The following is a 22,360-nucleotide window of genomic DNA, read 5'->3' on the forward strand; positions in this document are numbered from 1 at the left end:
GGCAGATATATTCAAAGGACGGTTTTAGGAGTCATTTACAGAAATAACCGTTGGTTTAGAGTAACCTTCAATAAGCTAGCTCTGGAAGTGAGCCTCCGGGAAAACTAACGGGCAAAGCGGACTCACCGTAGCCGGAGTCCGGACTGTCCTCCTTCTTTTTCCCCATTTTCCTCCGAACTCACCCTCTAACGGCTCTTAGTTGTATGTCTGCTCCAATTAAAAGGGCAAAATGTACAAAAAAAAGAAGCTAAAACTGTTTTAAAAATAGCTCTGCTGTGTCCGCACCGAGCATTGTAACTAAGTGGGGAAATCTTTTGCTTCCTGGCAGTTCTAGCCACGCAGTGACGACATGAAAGCACCTGCGGAGGGATGCACACCTGTGAGCTCCACCATAGATCGTTTAGATTAAGGGAGGCATCACTCCTCATATTTGCTTCATACTAACTACTGTCAATAAAGCAGACTTCTTTGTTTTTCTTTTGTAATGTCCTTCCCCAAAATTCACTATAAATAGTAATTTGGTCGGGGCTTTTTGTTTCACCTGACCAAGAATGTTGAGCTTGTTAAAATGTATGATTTATTTCTTTTAAATCTCAGCATATATGCCATTAACTACTATGGGTATTACAAGGGTGATACAACTGTGTGTCCTGCAGAAGCGTAGCCAGAAATTTATCATAAGGGTGGCCAGGCAATAACCAATAATCACTGAGGGGGGCCGAAAGCAGATAGGTGCCAGAACCTCAGGGTCATTCTACACTGTTCCAACAGGAAAATGAATGAGCAAAACATCCATATTTTCTAAATAAAGACTAACTATACTTTCATACAGCCTTTGCTAACAAATAGACAAATATATTTAAACATCCGTAATTTCAAGATAAAAGGTATAGTGGATAAAACTCAGTCTTGAGTTCTGGGGCGTGAATCAATCATCATTGTCATTACATACCTACTTGTATCAATAAACATTTGGCATAAAATTGATATTTACAACCACTAATATCTACGTAAATTAATAAAGTTTTTATTGAAAATGTTATTTATCTTTGATTTCACAGAAGACTCCTAGATGACTTGCAGAGACAATTTTCTCTTTACCCCATAAAACACAAAATCTAGTTCTGAAGAGCATGAATTCTGTATTTATCATCTTTGATGTTAGTATTTTGATGTGTATAATTAACTACAAAAAATGAAAATGTTTTGAATATTCCACTTGAGAGTTTTACTGCTGCCACCATCTGTATTAGAGGGAAAAATGGTAGGGGTGGCCAATGATTGGCTAAGGGTGCCCATGGCCACCCCTGGTGTCCTGAAAAAGAGGGTCATTGGTTCAAATCCAGATCTGCATAATTGGGTCCTTAGACCAAGGCACTAATGACCACTGAATGTCTGAGGGCCAGGTGGCCCTCTTTCCAGCATTCCAGCAGTCTTGCATTGATCAGTGTTTCCCCAGGTGATCTGCGGCTTTAATGTAACTCATTTTTTATCCTGATCTGTATATAACTAGTTAAAAAAAAATGGCTGTGCAAAGATATTTTCCATTTTTCTGTCGGGAAAATTAAGGTACATGGGTCATAATGACTCAGAGTAAGACATCTTTGCATTTACTGTATCTCTAAGCTTCCAACCTCACAAAACATAATTTTAACGCCCCCTGCTGACAGTATAGAGAAACAATCAAAGGACAAAGGGTAAACTAATTTGTTGTTTTATTTCCCTAGAAGTGACAGAAGAAACATTTATAAAAATAAAAGACAACTACGACAAGCACCAATCAACCAACTGATATGATACAAAGATTTATGAGTTAGAAAGGCCTTTATTTTGATGCTGTGTAATTTTTCCATAATATGCTGAGCTGGTTGACACTTTACAAAAAAATAACAAATAAAAAAAATCTAAAATATGTAACTGTGTAATGAAGGCCTCCAGCAAAATGTTTCAGAAAGCATTTTCTATTACACTAAAATGACTGCATACATGATAATGAGATTTTGTAGATTTTCTAAAACCGTTTTAAATCTGGTCCTTTACAATAAATTCTGCAACAGTGAATTTAATAAAGTGACAGCTTTAGAAAAGAGTAAAACATAACAGCACCGCAGCAGGCGATACCCCCAGATCTTTTATCCACTGTGTGTTCCTGTAAACTTATTGGGGTTTAATCGGAAGGCCCTGTGGTTCAAGTGTTTTAGGAGTTTCCCATCATGGTCATCCCACAGTCAGCTCCCGACTCTGAACAGGCCTCCATCCGAGACAGCCTGTTCTGCTCCAAAGCGATGGCCTCAGCAGAGTGCTTACACTTCTCTGATCCACACTGGCAGGTAAAATACTTGCTCTTTATGTCCCAAAAACGGTCACCGTAGTCAAACCTAAAGACAAACATATTAAAAGTAAGTCCCAGTTCAAAATGATAAATAGCTGCTACAAATCAAGGAGAATGAAAACCCAAAAACAGCTTCTCACCCAAGTTCCTGTCCACTCAGGATGTCTCTGGAGCTGAAAAAGGCGATGCGGGGGAAACGCAGATCTTGATGCAGCATGAACACTCGCACTGGGATGAGGTTTGGGTCACACAGGTGGTTGATGAAGCGGCTGATGTTGCCATAGTAACGTGCGTCTATACAGTACACCTCCCCATCCTTTGGAGAAAAAAACATCCAAATCAAAGAAGCTCCTCAGTATGCAGCTTATGCAGGATTCTGGGTTTACAATCCTAGCAGTGCTCCAACTGCACTGACTGCTAAAGAATACAGGTGTTCATTTTGACAGGAGTTGCTCAGTCATTGCAATGCTTCATTCTTACTTTGTCTGATTCAGCTCTCTTACTGATTTCATCTTACGCTTACAGGTTGGCGTTTTGCGATTGCAAAAGCAAATCTCTAGAGATTATCTGAGTTTACAGAAGATGTTGTTTTAGCATGCAATATATACCTGATTTGTTTATTTTAGCTATAAGGAAGGTTTTGAAACAGTTGTTTCAGTCTTCCTTTTTCTCTATAATAGAATCTCTTCAGAATCCCTAGTGTTTGTTTTCTTCTGTCAACTTAAATCTCTTTGCACATTAGTTCTTGTTAAAATAATAAATCGGCTTCTATCTGTGTAGTTCACCTTGTTGTCGAGGTCAAACAAGTAGGAATCATCTTCGCGAACATCAGCTTCAGCATCAGAGATCAGCTCTCCGACATATCTGAATTTCAAAAAGAAAAAGATTTCATTATGTTTTCTTCAACCGGAAAGATCCGCAGATGAGTAGTAGCTGAATTTTTTTCCACATACTCGCAGATGAAGCTTCCCTGGGGGATGTCCTGCATCGCTCGAACTCCCCAGCCCATCTTCTCAGTCCTGTAGAGCTGTAGACGAACTCTGAGAGGTGAGAAATTTCAAAGATTAGTACAGAGGTGTGTTTAAAAAAATGGAGCACAAAGCTGTCTGAATATGATTCATAAGAACAAACTGCAACTTATAGGTGATTTTCATTCATAGATTCCTCCACATTAAATCAAAACTTCCATACTTTTGTGATTTAGATTTCCAGACTTTTCTATGAAGAGTTCTGTCTTAGAAAACCAGAAGACTAAGACGGATGAACAAACAGATGCATGTATGGATTATTACAGCATTTTACCACTGTTTTTCCAAACTAACCAATGTGTAATAAAATAACTGTTAACCTCTTCCTGACTCTTAGACGTGGTGGAATCTTTCTAACCATTAAAAGAAACAAGGTTCAGTTCTTATATTGTATTTGCTAAAAACAAAACTATACAATGGTGATCTGTGATCATATGGTGAACATCTGTGAGGCTCACTTTATGCCTGCTTGGACCACTCTGTTCTTGCACGTTCGATAACACGAACACGCCATGTTGCATTCGAATATGAGAGGAGGTTCAATTTTGTTGAACTCCTGCAGCAGCCGTTGGTCCTGCAGCCAGAAAAAAAAAATACATGAAATAATATAACTATATTGAATTGATTATGATAATTATGACAAATTATTTTAAGAAACTGAAATGTTAAAGTTAAAACTAGTGAATATGAGGCCCAAAATGCATTCTAAAGGTTGTACCAACAACTGTTTATGAGAATCCAAACTGGTAGCAATGTTTTACTTTCTACTTTTGTAAATAGTATTTTTCGATCAATTAAATTAATCCTAGATATCTTAAAGCAGCTATTTACCTTGTCATACCAGCAGCGGATGCTCAGCTGCCCACAGAGGCAGTTGCTGGAGGAGCAGTCATCAGTGCAGCTACAGTGCTAATGAAATTAAAGGTTATGTGATATTACTTAAAGCAAAAACACCAAAGGAAAGGCTTCATAAAAATGGGATGTTAAATAAAACCAGATTACCTGCAGGTGTGTGATGTTTCGGTCTATGTTCATTGCTGAAGTCTCACAGTTTTCCGAAACATACTTATAGTCCGAAGGACAGCCTTCGTCGTCCACTGCGTTAACGCAGGGAATTGGAATGTTTTCGTAGCCCTGTGCGACATCGCTGCGACCAACAAACCACGGAATTGAATCAGGTTTGATAAGCAAGGAGGATAACTCAAACCGTGAGGAAACATACCTGCAGATGATTCGCTCTGTCCGAATCAGGCGGTTGGCGATTCCTCTTCTCAGCTTCCTGTTGATCTGTAGTGAAACCCAGACAGGTGTGTCAGGCCGTGCCAGGCTTAGAGGCGTGTCCCCCTCCCTGTTCATGATGTCGATATCTGCACCTCTCGATAAAAACAATCTGAAGCAAGCAAAAAAACGCTCCTTGAGTGCTTAGATAAAAACAACATTTTCCTGTAATCAACAGAAAACTCACGTTACACATTCCAAGTATCCTTCTCTGGCGGCGATGTGGAGCGGGGTGTCTCCGTGCACATTGACCGATGAGAGGGAGCAACCGGCGTTCAACACCAGTTCTGCTATGTCTATGTTTCCAGCATACGCCGCCCAGTGGAGACAAACATTCAGCTCCTGCAACACAACAAAAAAGTTCTCAGTTAGAATAGAGGAGCCCGACCTGCAGCTCTGCCAGCAGTAGATCATGGTGGCTTTTGGAGTGAAAACTTCTGTCGTCAAGATCTCCTAACCAGAAAACTCTAAGATTTTAAAAGAAACAAGATCAAGAGGATAGACAAAGGTTGGGATCTATTGCTATTCTTTGAATAAAGTAGTCGATTTTGCTAAAGTTCAAACAAAATTACTTGTCCAATAACTTTAAAAGACAAATAGATCAACATAACTTCGCATGAGATGCAGGCAGAGTGACGGGAGGCTCCATGACTATTTGTATCTTTTACTGTATTGTATATTTGTCTTATTGCACACCTTGTGATTGCTGTCTCTAAAAAGCAAACTAAATAAACTTTACTTACTTCTAAAAGGATTTTTTGGAGCTGCTACTAATAATCCTGCTGTGAAATTTCAGACTAATGTTGGGATTTTGTCAAACTCAAGTAAAATTACTTGTTATAGGTTGAAAAGAGAAAAAAATTTATTTGTACTACCTAAACCTTCTGTAGAGGCAGGTTTATGTAGTACAACAGCATGGATATAGACTTATTGGTTTTCTATTGATTGCTTTCTGGTAAATTTAGGCATTTCTATTGTGTTCTTAGCTCTAATAGAAATATATCTATAAATAAGCTGAATGCAACTGCTATAAAATGATATATAAGAATGTGAAGAAAGTATTAGGCCCCTTTTATTTATTTTTTTTGTTTTCAATTTGACAAATATATCACTTACAAACTAAACTGGAATCAAGCATTTGTCTTTTTTTCTAAATGACTTATAAAAAAAACTTTATGCTGGAATTATTGGTCTTCCTGCTGTGCCATGGATCAGATCATGAACGTGCATCCATAATCCAAACATGCTTCATTTTAACAACATCACCTGATTGTCCAACACTTTCCCATCTCGAGGGAAAAAAATTAAAATAAATCATGATGACTTGCTTCATGACATGTCAATCAGGCTTTTAAGCAACAAAGCTTCCCAAACAACTATGTTCTTTTAAGTTTGCAAAAAATATTTACAGGAATGGATTGTTTCTGTCCTGAAAGCCAAAGGAAGGTTCAGCATTTCCATGTTTACACCATTTAGGGATGATGGGTTATTTTTGTAGGCCTATATAATCATGCAGTGTATATTTGTTTTGCAATTGCACAGATAGACCACTAGTGAGGTTTAAGCACCTGCCTCCGTTTTCCTGGCATTATGCTGTTAAAATTTCTAGTTACAATAAATGACCATTGTGCTGGTTATAACAATCAAGAGTGATGGAACTTCTATTAAGATGTGTGTACATTATTTTACTGCTCACCGACAAATGAAAGATTACAAACAGAATTAAGAACATCAATATGGCTCATTAGGCTTCCATGTAGCTCACTTCCCCTTTATCTCAAATCATAAACCTGCTTTGGGTAGTTAATCTTAAGAATTAGTCTTTTCTGCAACTGATGAAATCAAAAATGCTAAATAAGGTTATCCTGTTAATTTATCATTTTTCTTTTGTAATTTATTTCCTCCAGTACCTCTCTATGTCCAGCCTCCTGCTCAATTCAGGTTTTAAAAAGGCTGGTTCAGACACAGGAGGAAGCAGAACTGTTGATTATAAAGTAAATGAACCAAAAAAATCCAAATATTCTCAAAAGAAATAATTAACATTCAAGTAGAAAGTGAAATCACAGATGGCCTGTAATGATTATATGAACTTGTAACACATTTAGGTGTGAACACTTGCCTTGTCTTTAATGGAGACGTCAGCGCCTCTGTTCAGCAGCGATTTAATCACTTCAACATGCTTATGCTCTGCAGCCCAGATGATTGGCGTCCATCCACCGTTGTCCTGAAATGTCCAAACGCAGGGATTCAAAATTGGGACAGCCATAACGCTCTCATCAGGATTACTCTCAAATGAAATTAACAAAACATGGTTCAGTGTCTCTGGGATATGAATATGTTTTCTATTAGCTTATTTCGAAGAGAACATGACCCTCGTGTAAGGGAGAAATGAGGTTCTCTTGTCAGTTAATAATCATAATGTTATAAATATTGGAGGAGGGGGCATTTAGTTTTTGGGACCGGGAGCATTAGCATGATAAAAATGGAGGCTAAAAGAATCACTAAAGTTCAGTGTTGGAGAAATGAGGCAAAAAGTAACTCTTGGAGCTACCAAGTCTGTAAACACCATTAGATTCCATCTATATGCCCAAAGAATTTTCTTATCTAGCATCAAAGAAAACTTAATTTAATTTCAACTAGGCATTTTGGTCAGATAGAGAAAAGCATCTCATGTTCACTGTATAGTAAGGCTGAGGATGTATTAGGCTGTGGGTCAATTTCTCTTCCTAAATCCTTAACCTGGATGGAACATGGGGTCAATTTTTACAAGAATATCCAAAAATTGAAGAAAAAAAAAAAAAAAAAGAAACATTTTCTGTAACTAATTTTAGACAGTTTACATATATAGTGTATATGTTCACAACAAAGAGGGAAGCATTTATTTAATTTTATTTTGATATGTCTTACAGACAATTAGAATATTCTGGAAAGGCTAAATATCTGAAATTCACGGCGTCACAACCTAATCAGCTAATTAACTCAAAGACTGCTGACTTGATGGTTGTCCTAAATTTTAAAACTGAAGAAGATGATTATTTGCAGTGTTCTGTATCCAAGCATATATCCACAGAAAACGTAGCAGGAGGACAATATTTGGTAGGAAAAGGTGCAATAGCAAGAGGAAAAGACAGCTTTAAGAGGATAGTCAACCGAAATCTGTTAGAGGAATTTGGGGGAGCTACAGAGGTTGGAGGCGTGCATAAAGAGCCACCACCCAGAGACCAATCCAACACATCGGCTTTAAATGTGTGCATTCTTTGTGCAAAGCTACTTCTGAACCAAGCAACATCAGAAGCTTCTTAACTCCGCTGACGAGTGGGAAAAAAAACTGTCTGTCAGCTGACTGGTCTAAAGTTCCGTTTTTCCATGAAATAAAAGCTTGAATTTAAGAAATCAAGGTCCCAGACTTTGGAAGCAAGAGTGGAGAAAACCAGCCTTTGCATTGCTTGAACTCTAGTGAGAGGTTTCCACAGTAAGTGGTGCTTTGGGTTTACATACCGCTGCTGTCGGTTCAATGCAGCCATCTAATAGAAAATTCTAGTACTTCATGCTCCTTGCTACTGTCAAGCTTTTTTGGAGTTTATCATTTAATTTTCCAGTGAAAAATTAACCCCTAACCCACAATGTTGATGTAGAAAAATGCATGTAAAAGGAGTTCTGGCCAATTATGGAGTAAACAGAAATGAACCTTTTTGTGAATGAAAAAAACAATGGTTGTGTAAAAGTAGCAGAGCTGCCAGTCTTAGTAGCATTACCAACTGTTAAAAATGTAGGTTTGTCTTCTGAATACACAGAAATAAAAAGGTTGAATGGACTGATCTTCAGTAAGAGACGGTTAAAATTAGATACTTTAATTTGAAGGCCTTTACACAGCTTTATCAAAGATGTGGGAGGGGGGCTCCCTGAATCCTTAGAAACAGATGTCAACTGCAAATGAACAAAATTTGTGACAGATGTTTATGATTTAGTTCTTTTCTTACCTGAGCATTCACGTCAACCTGGCCGGTCTCCAGAAGCATGTTAACAATTTCCAGGTTTCCCAGTTTGGCAGCATGATGGAGACCAGTATATCCATCCTCCTCCTGGTAAAGAAAGACAAACGAATAAGGCTAAACATCAAGAACAAGACTGTAAATATGATCGGTTTGAGCAGAAAAAGATACTAACAACATGATAAACGCAGGCTCCATTCTGGATCAGGTAGCGAGCCACATCAACATGATTATTGATCACAGCCTCCAACAGAGGGGTCCTCAGATCTTTGTCTTTGGCATCCACCTGAGCTCCAGCCTATCAACAAACCAAGCATAGTGTTAGTTGATTATTTAAGCCCTAATATGTGAGGATGACAAACAAGCTGCTGCTGTGGATGATGACTTGCCTGTATTAGCATATAGCAGACCTCCAGCAGGCCTCTCTGAGCTGCAGCATGAAGAGCTGAGCGGCGGTTCTGAGACTCCGACTGGTATGTTGGATCGATACCCTCCACTGAAAGAGAGGGAGCAACAATTAACTTAATTTGGTATTTGCTTATAATTACTGAGACAGCACACCTAAGTGTCCCCCCCCCCTTTGTTCACGGGACTTCTTTGATAGCATTATGTATGTAATATAAAGTGTTATCCTGGAAAAAGCTGGACAGCTCACAAATCTTATTTTTTGGAAGGAGTGCAGGAGAGACTGCATTTTCCCTTAAGCTCATTCAGGAACTGCCTTTCTTAGTCAGCTTAATTAATTCAGCAAACTTCTCTTTCTTCTTCAAAGATTAAACTGCAGCATCATCCTCTCTGGCTTATTTACTAAACTTTAGGAAATCACAAACTTAATGAATTTAGTCAAAGGAAAGATTTGATACATAAACGAAAAATAAAATAAAGCATTAATCATTTAAACATGTGAAATTATGACTTTGTGTACAACTGTTAGAATAGCGTGCTGAGGACAAATGTGAGACACAATAATGAACAGCTGACTGACAGCAGGCTACAGATTTTTAATGTATATATATTCAATTTTAATGTGTAAAAATATGGAAATAAAAATGTATGTTGTTAATATTGAATGATGGTGCCCTGTGGGGAGTGCTTTAGCAGTATGGGGTACGGGGCCCTCTGTTAAGGGCTATCTGCTCTCTGTATGACCGCAGCAGGAGCTTGGTTTGCATTGCTGGCAGTATGTCGGACCTTTCCAGTGCTTGTTGCTCTCTACCAGGGCTGCCCTTTGTCAACCGTTCTGTTCATTACATTTATGGACAGAATTTCTAGGCGCAGCCAGGGACCAGAGGGTGTCCGGTTTGGGAACCTCAGAATATTATCTCTGCTGTTTGTTTTTTTCACAATTTGTTTAAGTTCTTTTTATTGTATCTTATTTTTGGAAGCCCTTTCCTCAAACAAAAATGTAACTTAGAAATCATAGATCCTTGGTAATAATTTAAGCTGAGCAGTTTCTTTTTCGGGAAATTTTACTTTGTTATTTTTTATTCTAGTCTCTATGCTGTAAAATAGGAGGCAGCATAGCAACCCATCTCTCTGAGCCACTCTTCAAAATAGGAAAGACAAGGAAGGAAGCATGCTGTTCAAGAGAAGCCGATTTGCATCAATGTTTATAGGTAAGAAATGCAAACTTATGTTTATATGTATTGTGGAGCTTGGAACCATTTTTTGACAGTCCTCAACTAACAATTTAAGAATGGCCTAATTTCTTCAACTAAAAGGTGCAGAATAAAATCTTTTTAAAAACTGAAAAGTTGCCAAACAGAGAGCTTATCTTCTATCAACCATGTTTGTGTTTTAATTCCATATGAAAATAAATGGGATCACAGAGATCAAATGAGCTTTACTAAAAGCAGGCTTGAACACAACGTTTTATTAAACAAGAGTGAGCCAGTTATTGTTGACATTCAGATCTATGATACAGATCTATTTTCTACAGAAATCAGATTACTCTGCTTGGTCGTCTGCGTAGGTGTTACTAATCTATTAATTATGTTATTGTACATTTAATTGATTAAAGAAAAAAAAAGAAAAAAACTTTCTGCAATTTTAGCCTGTGTCCAAAGCTTCTGACATCACTGTTAAATGCCATATCCATGTTACAGTATGTGTGCGGTGTATATTTTAGGACATCATCAGTTCTCAGGTATTAGGAAAAACCTTGTAAGTTTTCAGGTATCGTTAGAGCTCTTTTTCATCATTTAGTGAAATTGTTACTAACCAGGCAAATATTTGTGTTTAACAAAGCAACATTCTCGCCTAAAAACACCTTCAATGTTTATTTTGGGACTTATAAAGCCAACTTTATTCATTTACTACAATATTTGCCACAGTCATTCATCATTTCTAGAGAGAGGTGCAGCAGAGTGTCTGCGGAGGGGGCGGGGACGTTTTTTTGTTCACTGCGACACCTACGCAGATGACCTAGTTTCGAAGTATAAGCCTTTAGGACTGACAACTTTTTTCCTGAGAGCTGAGGATTTCCTAAAATGTGCACAGTATAAGTGGCAGAGGTTAATTTTACAGTGCTTGTTATTTAAATTGATGGCACTCACTCAGCATCAGCAGCACTCGCTGGACCTCTCCTTGCTTGGCAGCAGGATACAGCTGTCGTGGGTGGAACCTCAGTTTCTTCCTCCTGGTACATAAAGTAACATTTTATGTCCGAAATTAACAAAAGCAATGTGTTTATATTTTTTCAACTCTTTTTAGATGACAATTATGTTTGGTGAAATAATAAGTGTGTTTTGCAAAACACTTTAATGCAATTCATCAGATTTTAGCGGTTAGAAACCTTAAAATTATAAAAGATTTTACACTGATCGGCTAACAAAAATTAAAAAGGGCTCTAAACACTCAATTCATGCTGTGCCTCATTCTGTAAAGGCCGTTCTCTGACCTTTCCGTTTCCTGTGTAAGAATGGCTTTCTGCAGCGCCGCTCTGCTGGGCCCGGGTGGTAGTGCACTTGGGCTGACTGATTTCCCATTGGGCATGCAGAGAGACGGTCCAACGCTGTCCACCCCTTCCTCTGCTGGAGGAACAGCAGGCACAGTTGTAGCCGAGGGCACCGGCTGGGGAGGCTGTTGTTCCACGGTCGGAGTTACTAAACCGTGGCTTCGCATTCTGGCACTAAGAAGATAAAGATGTGAGTTTCATCTATAAATGTCTCAAACTCTCTAATTCACTTCCTGCCCTTACCTGACAGGTCTTTCAGGCATCTTCCCATCCTTCATCCCTCCTGTTGAGGCAGTGAGAGAGGGGCCTGTCGGGGCAGATGGGGGAAGGGAGGGCGTGGTTGTGGAGGAGGCCGACATGGTGACAACAGTGGTTGCGGAGGTAGAGGCAGAGGAGGGGATGGTGATCTCCTGGGCTTCTGAAGCGTCTTCCCCACAGTGTGGACAGAAAAGCATCCCACCGCCATTGGCTTTGCTGCGCCCCCCGCTCAGTACGGTCACACAGCCGCGGTGGAAGCGGTGAGCGATCCGCTGGTCTGGGCAGCATTCCAGGAATGTGCCCTGAAAGAGGATTAAACATTTGAAACGGGAATGATGCTAAAACAAGACGAGGTGAGGAAGGAGATAAAGGAAATAAAAGAATAAAGCCAACCAGAGATGTAAAGGTGTCAGGTTTGGTTCCTAAACATTTCCAATGTCGTTCTTTTTCATTTTTACATTTAATTTGTAAAATTTTAAACTGTAAATAAAAAAAGGTTACGGTTTAATGGATGAAGAGATTAGTTATATACAGTAACTCAGCTAACTGGCAGATTAATGGGCAGACTGAGGGCTAGAAATTAGAAATTGAACTTTATTGATCTCCCAATGGAGAAATCAACTCTCTGCCTTTAAACCATGCCCTCTGGGGAGCAGTGGGCTGCCACTGTGCGGCTCCCGGGGAGCAGTGTGGGGTTAAGGGTCTTTCTCTCAGAGACCCATAACCGATACTTGCCACCTTCTCAGAACACAAGCGCACTGCTCTAACCCACTAGGCCAACACTGCCTGACAAGCTTTTGTTTTTTTATAAGGCTGCCAGCTAATGTGCAGTGCGAAAGGAGTGGTCTGGGGTTAAGGGTCTGGCTCAAGAATCCTGGGTGGCAACTTGTAGGGCTCGAACTCAGAAACACATGATTCAAAGCTCTTTGCACTAGCCACATGGCCATCACTTAAGTAGAGGAGTGAGGAGATTTATCAAAGTGTTAAATAGCATAATTTACTTGAAGCAAGACGGTTCTGGGTTTGAATCCCAGTCAGGGTTATTCTGTGAGGCCTTTTCATGTTTTCTCCAGGGATTTCAGAGTTACTCTGGCTTTAGCCATCCAAGAACATGTGGTTGGATGACTTGCCCTTCTTAATTGCCCTTAGGGTCCAGTGTGTGAATGTGCATGGTTGTTTGTGCAGCCTCGATGTCTCATTGTGACAGACTGGCTAACCTTTCATACTAGCTTAAAATAATATATAAAATTGATGGGAAGACTCGCCTAGTATTCTGAGTTCCTATTATTATCCAAATACCTTTGTATCCTATGTAGTAATCATGATAGTATTACAGCGATTTATTAGAGTGAATGAAGGAAATAAAATTGAAATAACAAAAAGAAAGAAATACTGAGGAACATAAAACAGGAGTGCGTGATAAAAAAGAAACACTTAAATCTCTGGGATTTATTTTCTGATACAGCAAAATAAACATTTTCTCCTCCATTTACATGTTTACACTTACTGCTATGCAGAAGTATCCACAGCCAGGACAACAGTGATGTTTGACCATGTGAGAGCGATGGACGTCACAGAGCACCATGAGGGGGATCCGACTGGATGGTCGCATCGTCTCCGCTTTCATGGTCCAGTTGCTGCAAGCCCGGAGCTAAAAACCAACACATCAGAACATAGATTGGATTTGAGATTTTTTAAACATGTAAATGAGGTGTGTTTTGTTTAGGCTGAAATAAGCACACTAAAAAACAGAAACTATTTCCCGGGTTACAATAAGAGATTATTTTAATTTTAGATTTTGGTTTTTCTACCTGTTTTAAACTGCTGGGGATAATAAACATAACGGACTGTTCAAAACAGCTCAGTCCTCCTCAGCTTCTTTATATATGCTTCTAATTTTTAAGTTTCTACTTCTTTTCTTTTGTCTTTATTCAGTTTTTTGTTGTATATCTTTGAACAATGGCACTTACTTCCCATCCAACACATTTTCCCTAAAGAAAATAGTAATTAAGAAGTAACAAGGAGAATCATAAAAGTGCTACTCAGGTAAAAATAAAATAAAATCAAAGACATAAAGATGCATCTCTCTGGTCCGTAGTCAGGTCCCCTTTGTTGGTTCCAGTTTCCAGTATATATTTTTTTTACCTCTCAAACAACAGCTAAAAAAATCACCATATAAATAATAAATCTATCAAGCCCCCCAGCAGAACAACAGAACAAACCTCTCCGTTGAGGCTTTCTGTGGCCATACACTGCCTGCTGACCCGCTGACTGGTGCTGTCCACCCGAGGAGCCTCCATTCTGCAGCTGCACAGAGGAAGCTCCTCCAGGCGCTCCATGTCGCCTGCTTCGCTTCCCTCTGCAGACACAATAGTTCACATTTAGAACAAAAATATTTTCTAGAGACATGCCTTACACAAAAACACTAAAGTAAGTTTTTTCATAAAATTTGTACATTAAATGAAGGAGTTCTTTATCCCCCAAATCTCTAAATACAAAAAAGAGACAAAGATCCTGGGTACATTTTCAATAATTTGTAAAACATATAAAACCAAAGAAATTCTCATCCAAAGGATTTTGAACTTGATGCCGTTTGTTAATTTCACAAAAACTGAATGGATTAATCAATCAACAGACTAAAAAAGGCACCAGCAGCTGTGACATAAAGTCCAAAGTTTAAAGAAACAGTAACCGTTGTAAACTGACCAGCAGGAGGAGACAGAGTCAGACTGTCTGCAGCAGCAATGTCCAAAGCCCCCAAAGGAACTTCTGTGTATTCACCAGATCTTTCTGCAAAAGGGAAAAAAACAAAAAAAAACGAACAATTTAAAAGAATCAGCATACCATCAGAATACCCTTTATCTTAAATCTAAGCCTTTGGGTCCTGATAGAAGGCTTTAACAGGCAGCTAACAGAACCAAAGGCTTTCTCTGCATCTAAACTTTCATTTCCCTTCTTTATTTCTTCAACTATATGGAGAGTCCTTCGGATATTGACTTGAGTTTAACATCCTCAAATGAAGCCTGACTGAAGTCCAGAAATAAATATCTGGATTTATTTCTGGACTTCAGTCCCTTTCTTTTTTGCACTAGTGGAGTCTAAATAATCATTTAAGACCACAATCTAAAACATTTCAATGTGAGCTAAGTTAAAATACAAAAGGAGGTAGAGGGATTATCTTCCTCTTTATATATCTGGACTCACCCTCCTCTGTTTCTACCACATCAACTGTGGCCGTGTTCTTGTCGTGATCGGACAGCGGTCCAGGAGACCTTCTTTCAGGCTCCAAACTCTGCCAATGAGAACAACATCATAAGGAGAATGAGACATACAGGGGGATGTTTCTGCTGTTTTATACTTTACAAATATCGTTAAAAGAAGGAGAAAGTCATCTGACATCATCAAGAAAACATCCAATCTGTCCACAACCGAACTGGTTTAGAGATCTAACAGAATAAAGTGTGAAATAACTGCAGCTATAACCAAACAGGGACATATCTACAGAGCTCAAGAGAGAATAACTGACCTGATCTTCTGTATCCTCAGTCTGCTGCCTCTCTTCACCTTTATTGTCCGACTGTGAACAAAAAAACAACCAAATTATGATTCTACTTCTCCTACATACAAAAAAATTTAAAAAAAAAATCTGCGGTTATGCTATGATGGTTCTCACCTTTTCAGAATCTAGAGATGACAAATGGCCTCCATCATCAGCCGATTTGTCAGAGGAGTTCCTGCTCTTCAAAGACGCATTCGAAACAGACTCCAGTTTTTTAGGAGATAACTTCTCATCCTATGAAGTAAAAGAAAAAAAAACATTGAAAAGATAAAACCAGAAGAAATGCAGGAAAGCCTTTAAAATTAGTCAATAAATTACCAGAGTCTGAGTCTTGTTTGCCATTTTTTCACCTCCTCCAGCAGTAGTCTCGGATAGTTTCCTCTTTTTTGCAGCTGTTAAAATCAATACAAAGCAAAACAAGCAGAAACAGCTTTAGTTTAACAACAAAAACAGATATATTCACTTTAAAGAAAGAGTTATAATACATTTTTGATTAAATATTTTATGTGGATATATTTAGGGATTCATTTTGGTAGAAATTAAAGAATGTTTAGTATCACCACTTGTGAGCTGGAAGAAATAAAATATTGATAGGAAAGGGATTTTTTTTACACTTGGCAAAGGATGATCAGCCCCAAATAGCTTATTAAGAAGCAAGAGCAGGAAGAGCCATACTGCTAAGATCGAACCATCAGAGTGGAGTGTGAAGAGCAGAGCTACGCACACAAAAAAAAACACATTTTTTTTACAAGCACAGCTGGCAGATCAGAGCAGAGTTTGTCAGAGTTGAGCTCGCAGTATCGCCTCATTCCAGGTTATTTTCTCAGACCTCAGGATCAAGAGACGCAGCAGCACGGTTGATATTGCTTAGCTGATTACAGCACAAAGATGCAGTATTAATATCTGAGCGAAGACCTGCTAACTTTTAATCAGTCTTGTCTTGTTGACTAAAACTGAAACCTATGACTAGTCATGTTTTACTCATCAAAGATCCATGTTTAGCTCGTCAGTCTTCATATAGTCATGAAAAAAAGGGGCGTCAACGAAATAATTTTGTCATCGTTGACGAAAATAACACTGGATGGATGGAAACATTGTAAAATTAAAAAAAAACATATTAAGGGCAGATAAAGTGACGAATGGATAGACTGATGATTAAATGGCAATTTTTGAAAAAAAAAAAAAAACATAAAAAGAAGAGTTTAGGATGGGAACACTTGTGCATGAATGATGCAACTTATTCATAGGTGGAGGGAATTCAACAAATATCAGCGTTTTTAAGGCTACTAACCAGTTTCAGAGTCAGAGGAGACGCAAGATCCTGAAGGAGTCCTGGAAGCGGCAAGAGTATCAACATGGCCGATCTGTTAATAAAAAACATAAAGTCACACAAAAATACCCAAAAAGATTTAAGGAAAAAAAAAACATCTTAATTTTTCATAAAAGCCAGCCAGGTCTGTCTGACCTGACTCGATGCGGGCCTGGTCATGGTCTTCCGGGCTCTGTGGATTTTGTGTGGTCCTGGGGAGACGGAGGGAGTTGAAGAGGCTGAGAGGGAGGGGGAGGAGGAGGTTGAAGGGGCAGAGGGGAGGTTGGATTTACTGGTAGACGGCCCAGAAACGCTCATCTTTGCTCTGCCGGGCGACAGTGGTGAGGACGTGTAAGGACAAGGAGACATGGAGGAAATGGACTTTGCTGCGTGACCTGTTAAACTAAATAAATAAATAAATCATAATAATAATAAAAATAACATTAAAAGAAAAATCAGTAAAAGCAATTAGAGTTAAGGGAAATCTGAAAATAATCAAAATATTCAACAATAAAAAAAAAAAGTGAAAGTAGTTTTTTTTTTTCTTAGTTTTTTTTTTTCCTAATACTGTTTCACCAGTTAATCACTTACATATACAAAGAAAAAACATAAAACCGAAGGAAACTGTTTTGAGACAGAATCCTGAATGATTTGGTTCGACAGTCCTTCCTTTACTGTTTTACTATTCTTAAATACAGCCAGCCAAGTTAAGAACATTTTTAGGAAAAAAATAGAATTGCATTTCTATTATATATGTTACAAGACCTAGATTTATCCCCCCAGGGCAACTATAACACATTAAGATGGTTAAGATTGCCTTTTACAAAAAGGTGATAAATAACATTTCTCTGTTCAAATATATGATCGTTTTACCTGCAGTGGGTTTGTTCACTGGTGAAGAAGGAGGCGACCACATGTCACAATCCTCAGCAGAGTCAGATTTGTCTTTCTCTGGAGGCCTCGACTTCAGTGAGGATAGTATGCCACCCATTGGTTCTACCATGGTAGCAGAAGAGGTGAGAGCTGCAGGATCCTCTAAACATTCAAAGCATCTCTGTTAATATATATATATATATATATATATATATATATATATATATATATATATATATATATATATATATATAAATAAATAAAACATTAAAAAGATGCTAACTCACCTTCTTTAACTTCACTGGGACCGGCTAATGGTTCAGTCTGTGTTGCTGTGTCATCTTGGTCTAGGCCCTCCTGGGAAAAAACAAGAGAACAACAAGTTTAAAGAGTATACAAAAGTCCAAAAGTAGTGGAGGTATACAGTGAGGAAAATAAGTATTTGAAAACCCTGCTATTTTGCAAGTTCTCCCACTTAGAAATCATGGAGGAGTCTGAACTTGTCATTCTAGGTGCATGCCCACTGTGAGACATAATTTTGAAAAAAAAAAAAAAAACAGAAATCACAAGATATGATTTTTTTTCTTCTATTTATTTGTATGATACAGCTGCAAAAAATATTTGAACACCTGAGAAAATCTTAACATTTGTTACAGTAGCCTTTGTTTGCAATTACAGAGATTAAACGTTTCCTGTAATTTTACCACCAGGTTTGCACATTTTGGCCCACACAGATCTCTACATCAGTCAGGTTTCTGGGCCGTCGCTGAGAAACACTGAGTTTTTGCTTCTTCCAAAGATTCTCTATTGGGTTTAGGTCTGGAGACTGGCTAAGCCACAACAGAACATTGATATGCTTCTTACAGAGCCACTCCTTGGTTATCTTGGCTGTGTGTTTCAGGTCATTGTCATGTTGGAAGACCCAGCCTCGACCAATCTTTAATGCTCTGAGGGAAGGAGGTTGTTCCCCAAAATCTCACAATACCTTGTCCTGGTCATCCTCTCCTTAATACAGTGCAGTCGCCCTGTCCCATGTGCAGAAAAACACCCCCAAAGCATGATGCTACCACCCCTATGCATCACAGTAGGGATGGTGTTCTTGGGATGGTACTCATCATTCTTCTTCCTCCAAACATGGTTAGTGGAATTATGACCAAAAAGTTCTATTTTGGTCTCATCTGACAATATGACTTTCTCCGGAATTACCTAGACTTCCTCTGGATCATCCAAATGGTCATTGGAAAGTCATTGGAAATCAGATCGTTTACCAGTGTGGACTGGTGACTCAACAAATAACTTCAAATAACTTAAATACCCTTACTTATAACAAAAGTTCCCAACAGTAGCTTTTTACTGGTACACATTGGGTAAAAAGAAAGATAAATTCAGGCTCAACCAGATACACACCTCTAACAATAATTCAATGAATCTCTCTTGGCAATTTTAAAACTTTGAAAGATGCACATTTGGCACAATCGATAAGCTTTTGGCAAAATTCTAGCCAGGTATCTGAACACTATTAAGTATAGATTGGCTACATTAAGGTTGGCTTGTTTTGTGGCACATTCTTTGGTTTAGTCACCAATTTCTGTTAGTTATGGAGTTACGTTTTTGCAACACATCAGTATTACCAGCATAAAAAAGGGCTCCACAGGATGACACTACCGACCCCATGCCTGACAAACAGCACAGTGTTAAGAGTACAAGCAAGCCTCTCTTTGATTCCCACCACTTATCAATTCCCCCTCTCTCCAAAAGGCCATAATGGAAAGGCGAGCCGAGGTCGGGGCAACTCAAACTCATCATCAAAAGCAGAATTATTAGACTGCTTCAAAACATCTGGCCTCTAGTTATTACTAATTATAATGATCAACAATTGATAACATCATACTCTTTAAAAAACTGATATGTTTTATTGTGTATTTACTTCAGTGTTTATCAAACTAATCTACTTAGTAAATTAAAAGATCAGTTTCACTGTGTTGTATGCTACTACTTATAGATTAAATAGCTATAAATATATTGGATTAAAAATAAAGCCCTTGAAACCTCAGTCTCTGTCTAATGAATCTATCTTATAGTGGATTTAATTGTGATAATGAAAGAACTATTGCATAATAATCAAATAGGATTAAAAAAAGTATTAAGGCCATACGTATCAGGATGCATTATTAAAGGTGCCTGCAAACAAACGAAACAAAGATACTGAAAAAAAAAGAGTTTTTTGTTGTTGTTTTTTTTGCTTTTGAAGCTATTTTGCAGACTACTAAATAACATAGTAGATATTTTTGACTGACCTTTATAAAAAAGAAAAATAGTTATTTAGCATAAAATTAGCCTGCATAAAACTGCAAAGCTAGATCTTTATCTCCTGAAAATCTAAACATTTTTGGCACATTTGCTGTTCAGAAAGAGGAGGCTGTTGTCAAACTTTAAAAACGAAAAAAAACGCCTTACGGAGCATAAACAAGTTTAAAAGACACATAGACGTTAAACAATATTACAACTATAGGACAACCCAAACGAGGCTAACACTGCTAGCACTCTATGCTTGAAATAAAAAGCCATTGTTCCAGACAAGGGCATAAATAAACTTTGTGAAAATGGAGAAGTCGTTAGCGGTTGTTTGCTGTGTGCAACGGCAGATCTATAAATGGATTAATAACTATTATTTTCGTCATTAAGCTTTTAAAGTTGGTGCAGATTTTCTACCTTTGTCGTTTTCTGGGGAGCCGACATGTTTCGCAGTGAACGTAAACGGTTGTTCGCGTGCTGCGTGCATAGACGCAAAGAGGTTAGACGCCGTACTCACTTGGCGGCGCCGTATGACGTCAGACGTCAGCGAGACTGCCATATTAGTAAGGGCAGGTTAATCTTAGAAAGTGGTAGAAACGTGCTTGGAAAACCAAAGAATTCGATCACTGAGAGAAAATAACTTAAGAAAAAGTCAGATGAAGCACGCAAACAAGATACAGAGGTCCCGGTCCTCAAGATAGTTCAAGTCATTGCCCCTTTTTTGTATTACTTATATTTTTCTCTCTCTTTCACAGGCCAATTTCCTGTCAGCGTACTTTAAAATAAAAGAAACTAGTGCTGATAAAAGAGAATAATCACCTATGAAAGTGAATTTTTTTCTCTAAACTCTTCTAATACAAGGTTTTAAACATAGTAACTTAAATTTTTATGTCTTTTTTTATTATTAAAGGGGTGTATTTAAAACTAAAATCTAAAATTGTTTTGTCAGAATTTTTATCATTATTATTATTCCTGTTGGCAATAACCATAATGAAAATAAAATATTTCATCATAACTCAGCTGAAGAAAATGTAATCTCTTTCTTTTCTATAAACTGGACCTTTTCTATTTTAAATAAATCAATACACATGGTTTGGTTATTCTTAATTTATGCTAATGTTATTACTGTCTGTAATTTTGTGTTCTTAAAATGTACCAATTAATGTTGCGTTTATGATTATAATTGTAGAATATCAAAGTATCAGAATCCCTTGTTTCTTTTAAACACATTTTATTGAACTTGGAAATCCGGGTCACAACAGTCCCGACCATATAATATACACAAGACAATAATATACTTAGAGAAATTAAGAAATACAAATAGTCACAAAATAATACTAACAATTGTCACTTTTTTACCAGACCAAATCCAATAAACCCAGTCCCATCCTCTGAGCAGAAGCAACCAAATAGTCAAGAAAAAGGGTACCATGTGTGAAAAGCACTGTAGAAAGGGTTCCATGAGTACATTACCTATCACAGCCTGCAGCCACTGATTGATAGATGGAGCTTTATCAGAAATCCACAATACCATAATGCACCATGGAGCGCAATAAAACAGTATATACTAGTCTTGCACCGATAGTGATACCAGTAATGGGCAGGGCCCCGATACTGCATTAAAATGGTGAAATCTGTATCAGCGACTACAGACAAATAGGGCACTGATACCATTTTGAGGGCCAAACGTTTATTCAACGATTGTCACCCATTCCAGGTAAAAAGATCCACTGGATTCACTTTGTATTATTCTTTTTCCTGCTTCACAAAGGTAGGCAGCAGTTTGACAAAGCCATGATGGATTAGTAATCCCCTATTCTGTAAAACAACATTAACATTTTAGATTGGCAGTTTGTACCATCAGTAATCCTAAGGAGATGTAGCAAACCCACCATTACAAACCTTTAATTTAGAGAAAATAAAGCTCTTTATCTGGAAGTAATTAAAAAAAATCTTTATTGGTAAGACCCTGCTTGGGTACTTTTAAGTGATTAAATCAAAGAAGTGAGTCCTCTTGAAAAAAGGCCACCAAATGTTTTAATCACTCTCTGAGACCTAAGTTAGCAAAACTAGGCTGGAGATTATGTATAAAGTCAGGGTATCATGAAAGGGAGGAAGAAGGGAGAAACAGTTGTAGTAACGCTGACCTTACACCAGACAGTGGGTATATTCTTTAACAACATAATATGTTTCATGAATACTGAGGCTCAGCTTTCAGGTAAAACGAGTATGGATCACTTATAAACCATTATATAAGGAATTTAAACTGTGCACCCTACAGTTAGTGTGAGCAAAAGGAAGCGGCAAGGCCTTGAATTACTTTAAAAAGAACCTGTCTAACAACATGAAGTAGGATAAAAGATCTCAAAAAGCAACACATGATGCCCGATGCTGTAAGACATAGAAACATGGCTTTTGAAAATGTATAAGGGAGCTATAATCTACTAAATCCATTGGGATTAAGAACCTGACTAGCAACA

General features: G+C 38.0%; 2 protein-coding genes across 3 annotated transcripts in view; both read right to left on the reverse strand.

The window, feature by feature from the left end:
- slc44a4 (solute carrier family 44 member 4) overlaps window positions 1-325 on the reverse strand; it is a 29,364-nt gene extending 29,039 nt beyond the window's left edge. For both annotated transcript variants that reach the window (XM_015376940.1, XM_015376939.1), the window contains exon 1: window positions 127-325. In XM_015376940.1, coding sequence (XP_015232426.1) covers window positions 127-166 — 40 coding nt within the window. In that variant the 5' untranslated portion in view covers window positions 167-325. The remainder of the gene's footprint in view (window positions 1-126) is intronic.
- A 1,385-nt stretch (window positions 326-1,710) lies between these two features.
- On the reverse strand, window positions 1,711-20,351 carry ehmt2 (euchromatic histone-lysine N-methyltransferase 2). Its single transcript, XM_015376972.1, has 28 exons — window positions 20,298-20,351; window positions 17,873-17,942; window positions 17,586-17,747; window positions 16,869-17,107; window positions 16,695-16,767; window positions 15,722-15,795; window positions 15,518-15,637; window positions 15,371-15,421; window positions 15,049-15,136; window positions 14,551-14,634; window positions 14,067-14,203; window positions 13,352-13,495; window positions 11,830-12,146; window positions 11,530-11,760; window positions 11,186-11,268; window positions 9,020-9,126; window positions 8,806-8,928; window positions 8,619-8,720; window positions 6,758-6,862; window positions 4,826-4,980; window positions 4,583-4,750; window positions 4,363-4,507; window positions 4,192-4,269; window positions 3,819-3,934; window positions 3,286-3,372; window positions 3,118-3,196; window positions 2,473-2,648; window positions 1,711-2,378 (listed from the first exon to the last, which is right to left on the reverse strand). The coding sequence occupies exons 1-28, from the start codon at window positions 20,322-20,324 to the stop codon at window positions 2,198-2,200; spliced, it is 3,522 nt and encodes a 1,173-aa protein (XP_015232458.1). The 5' UTR covers window positions 20,325-20,351; the 3' UTR covers window positions 1,711-2,197.
- Window positions 20,352-22,360: the final 2,009 nt, after the last annotated feature.

This window comes from Cyprinodon variegatus, unplaced genomic scaffold (assembly GCF_000732505.1).
Source record: "Cyprinodon variegatus isolate N-32 unplaced genomic scaffold, C_variegatus-1.0 Scaffold144, whole genome shotgun sequence".
In the NCBI taxonomy this organism is placed as follows: Eukaryota; Metazoa; Chordata; class Actinopteri; order Cyprinodontiformes; family Cyprinodontidae; genus Cyprinodon; species Cyprinodon variegatus.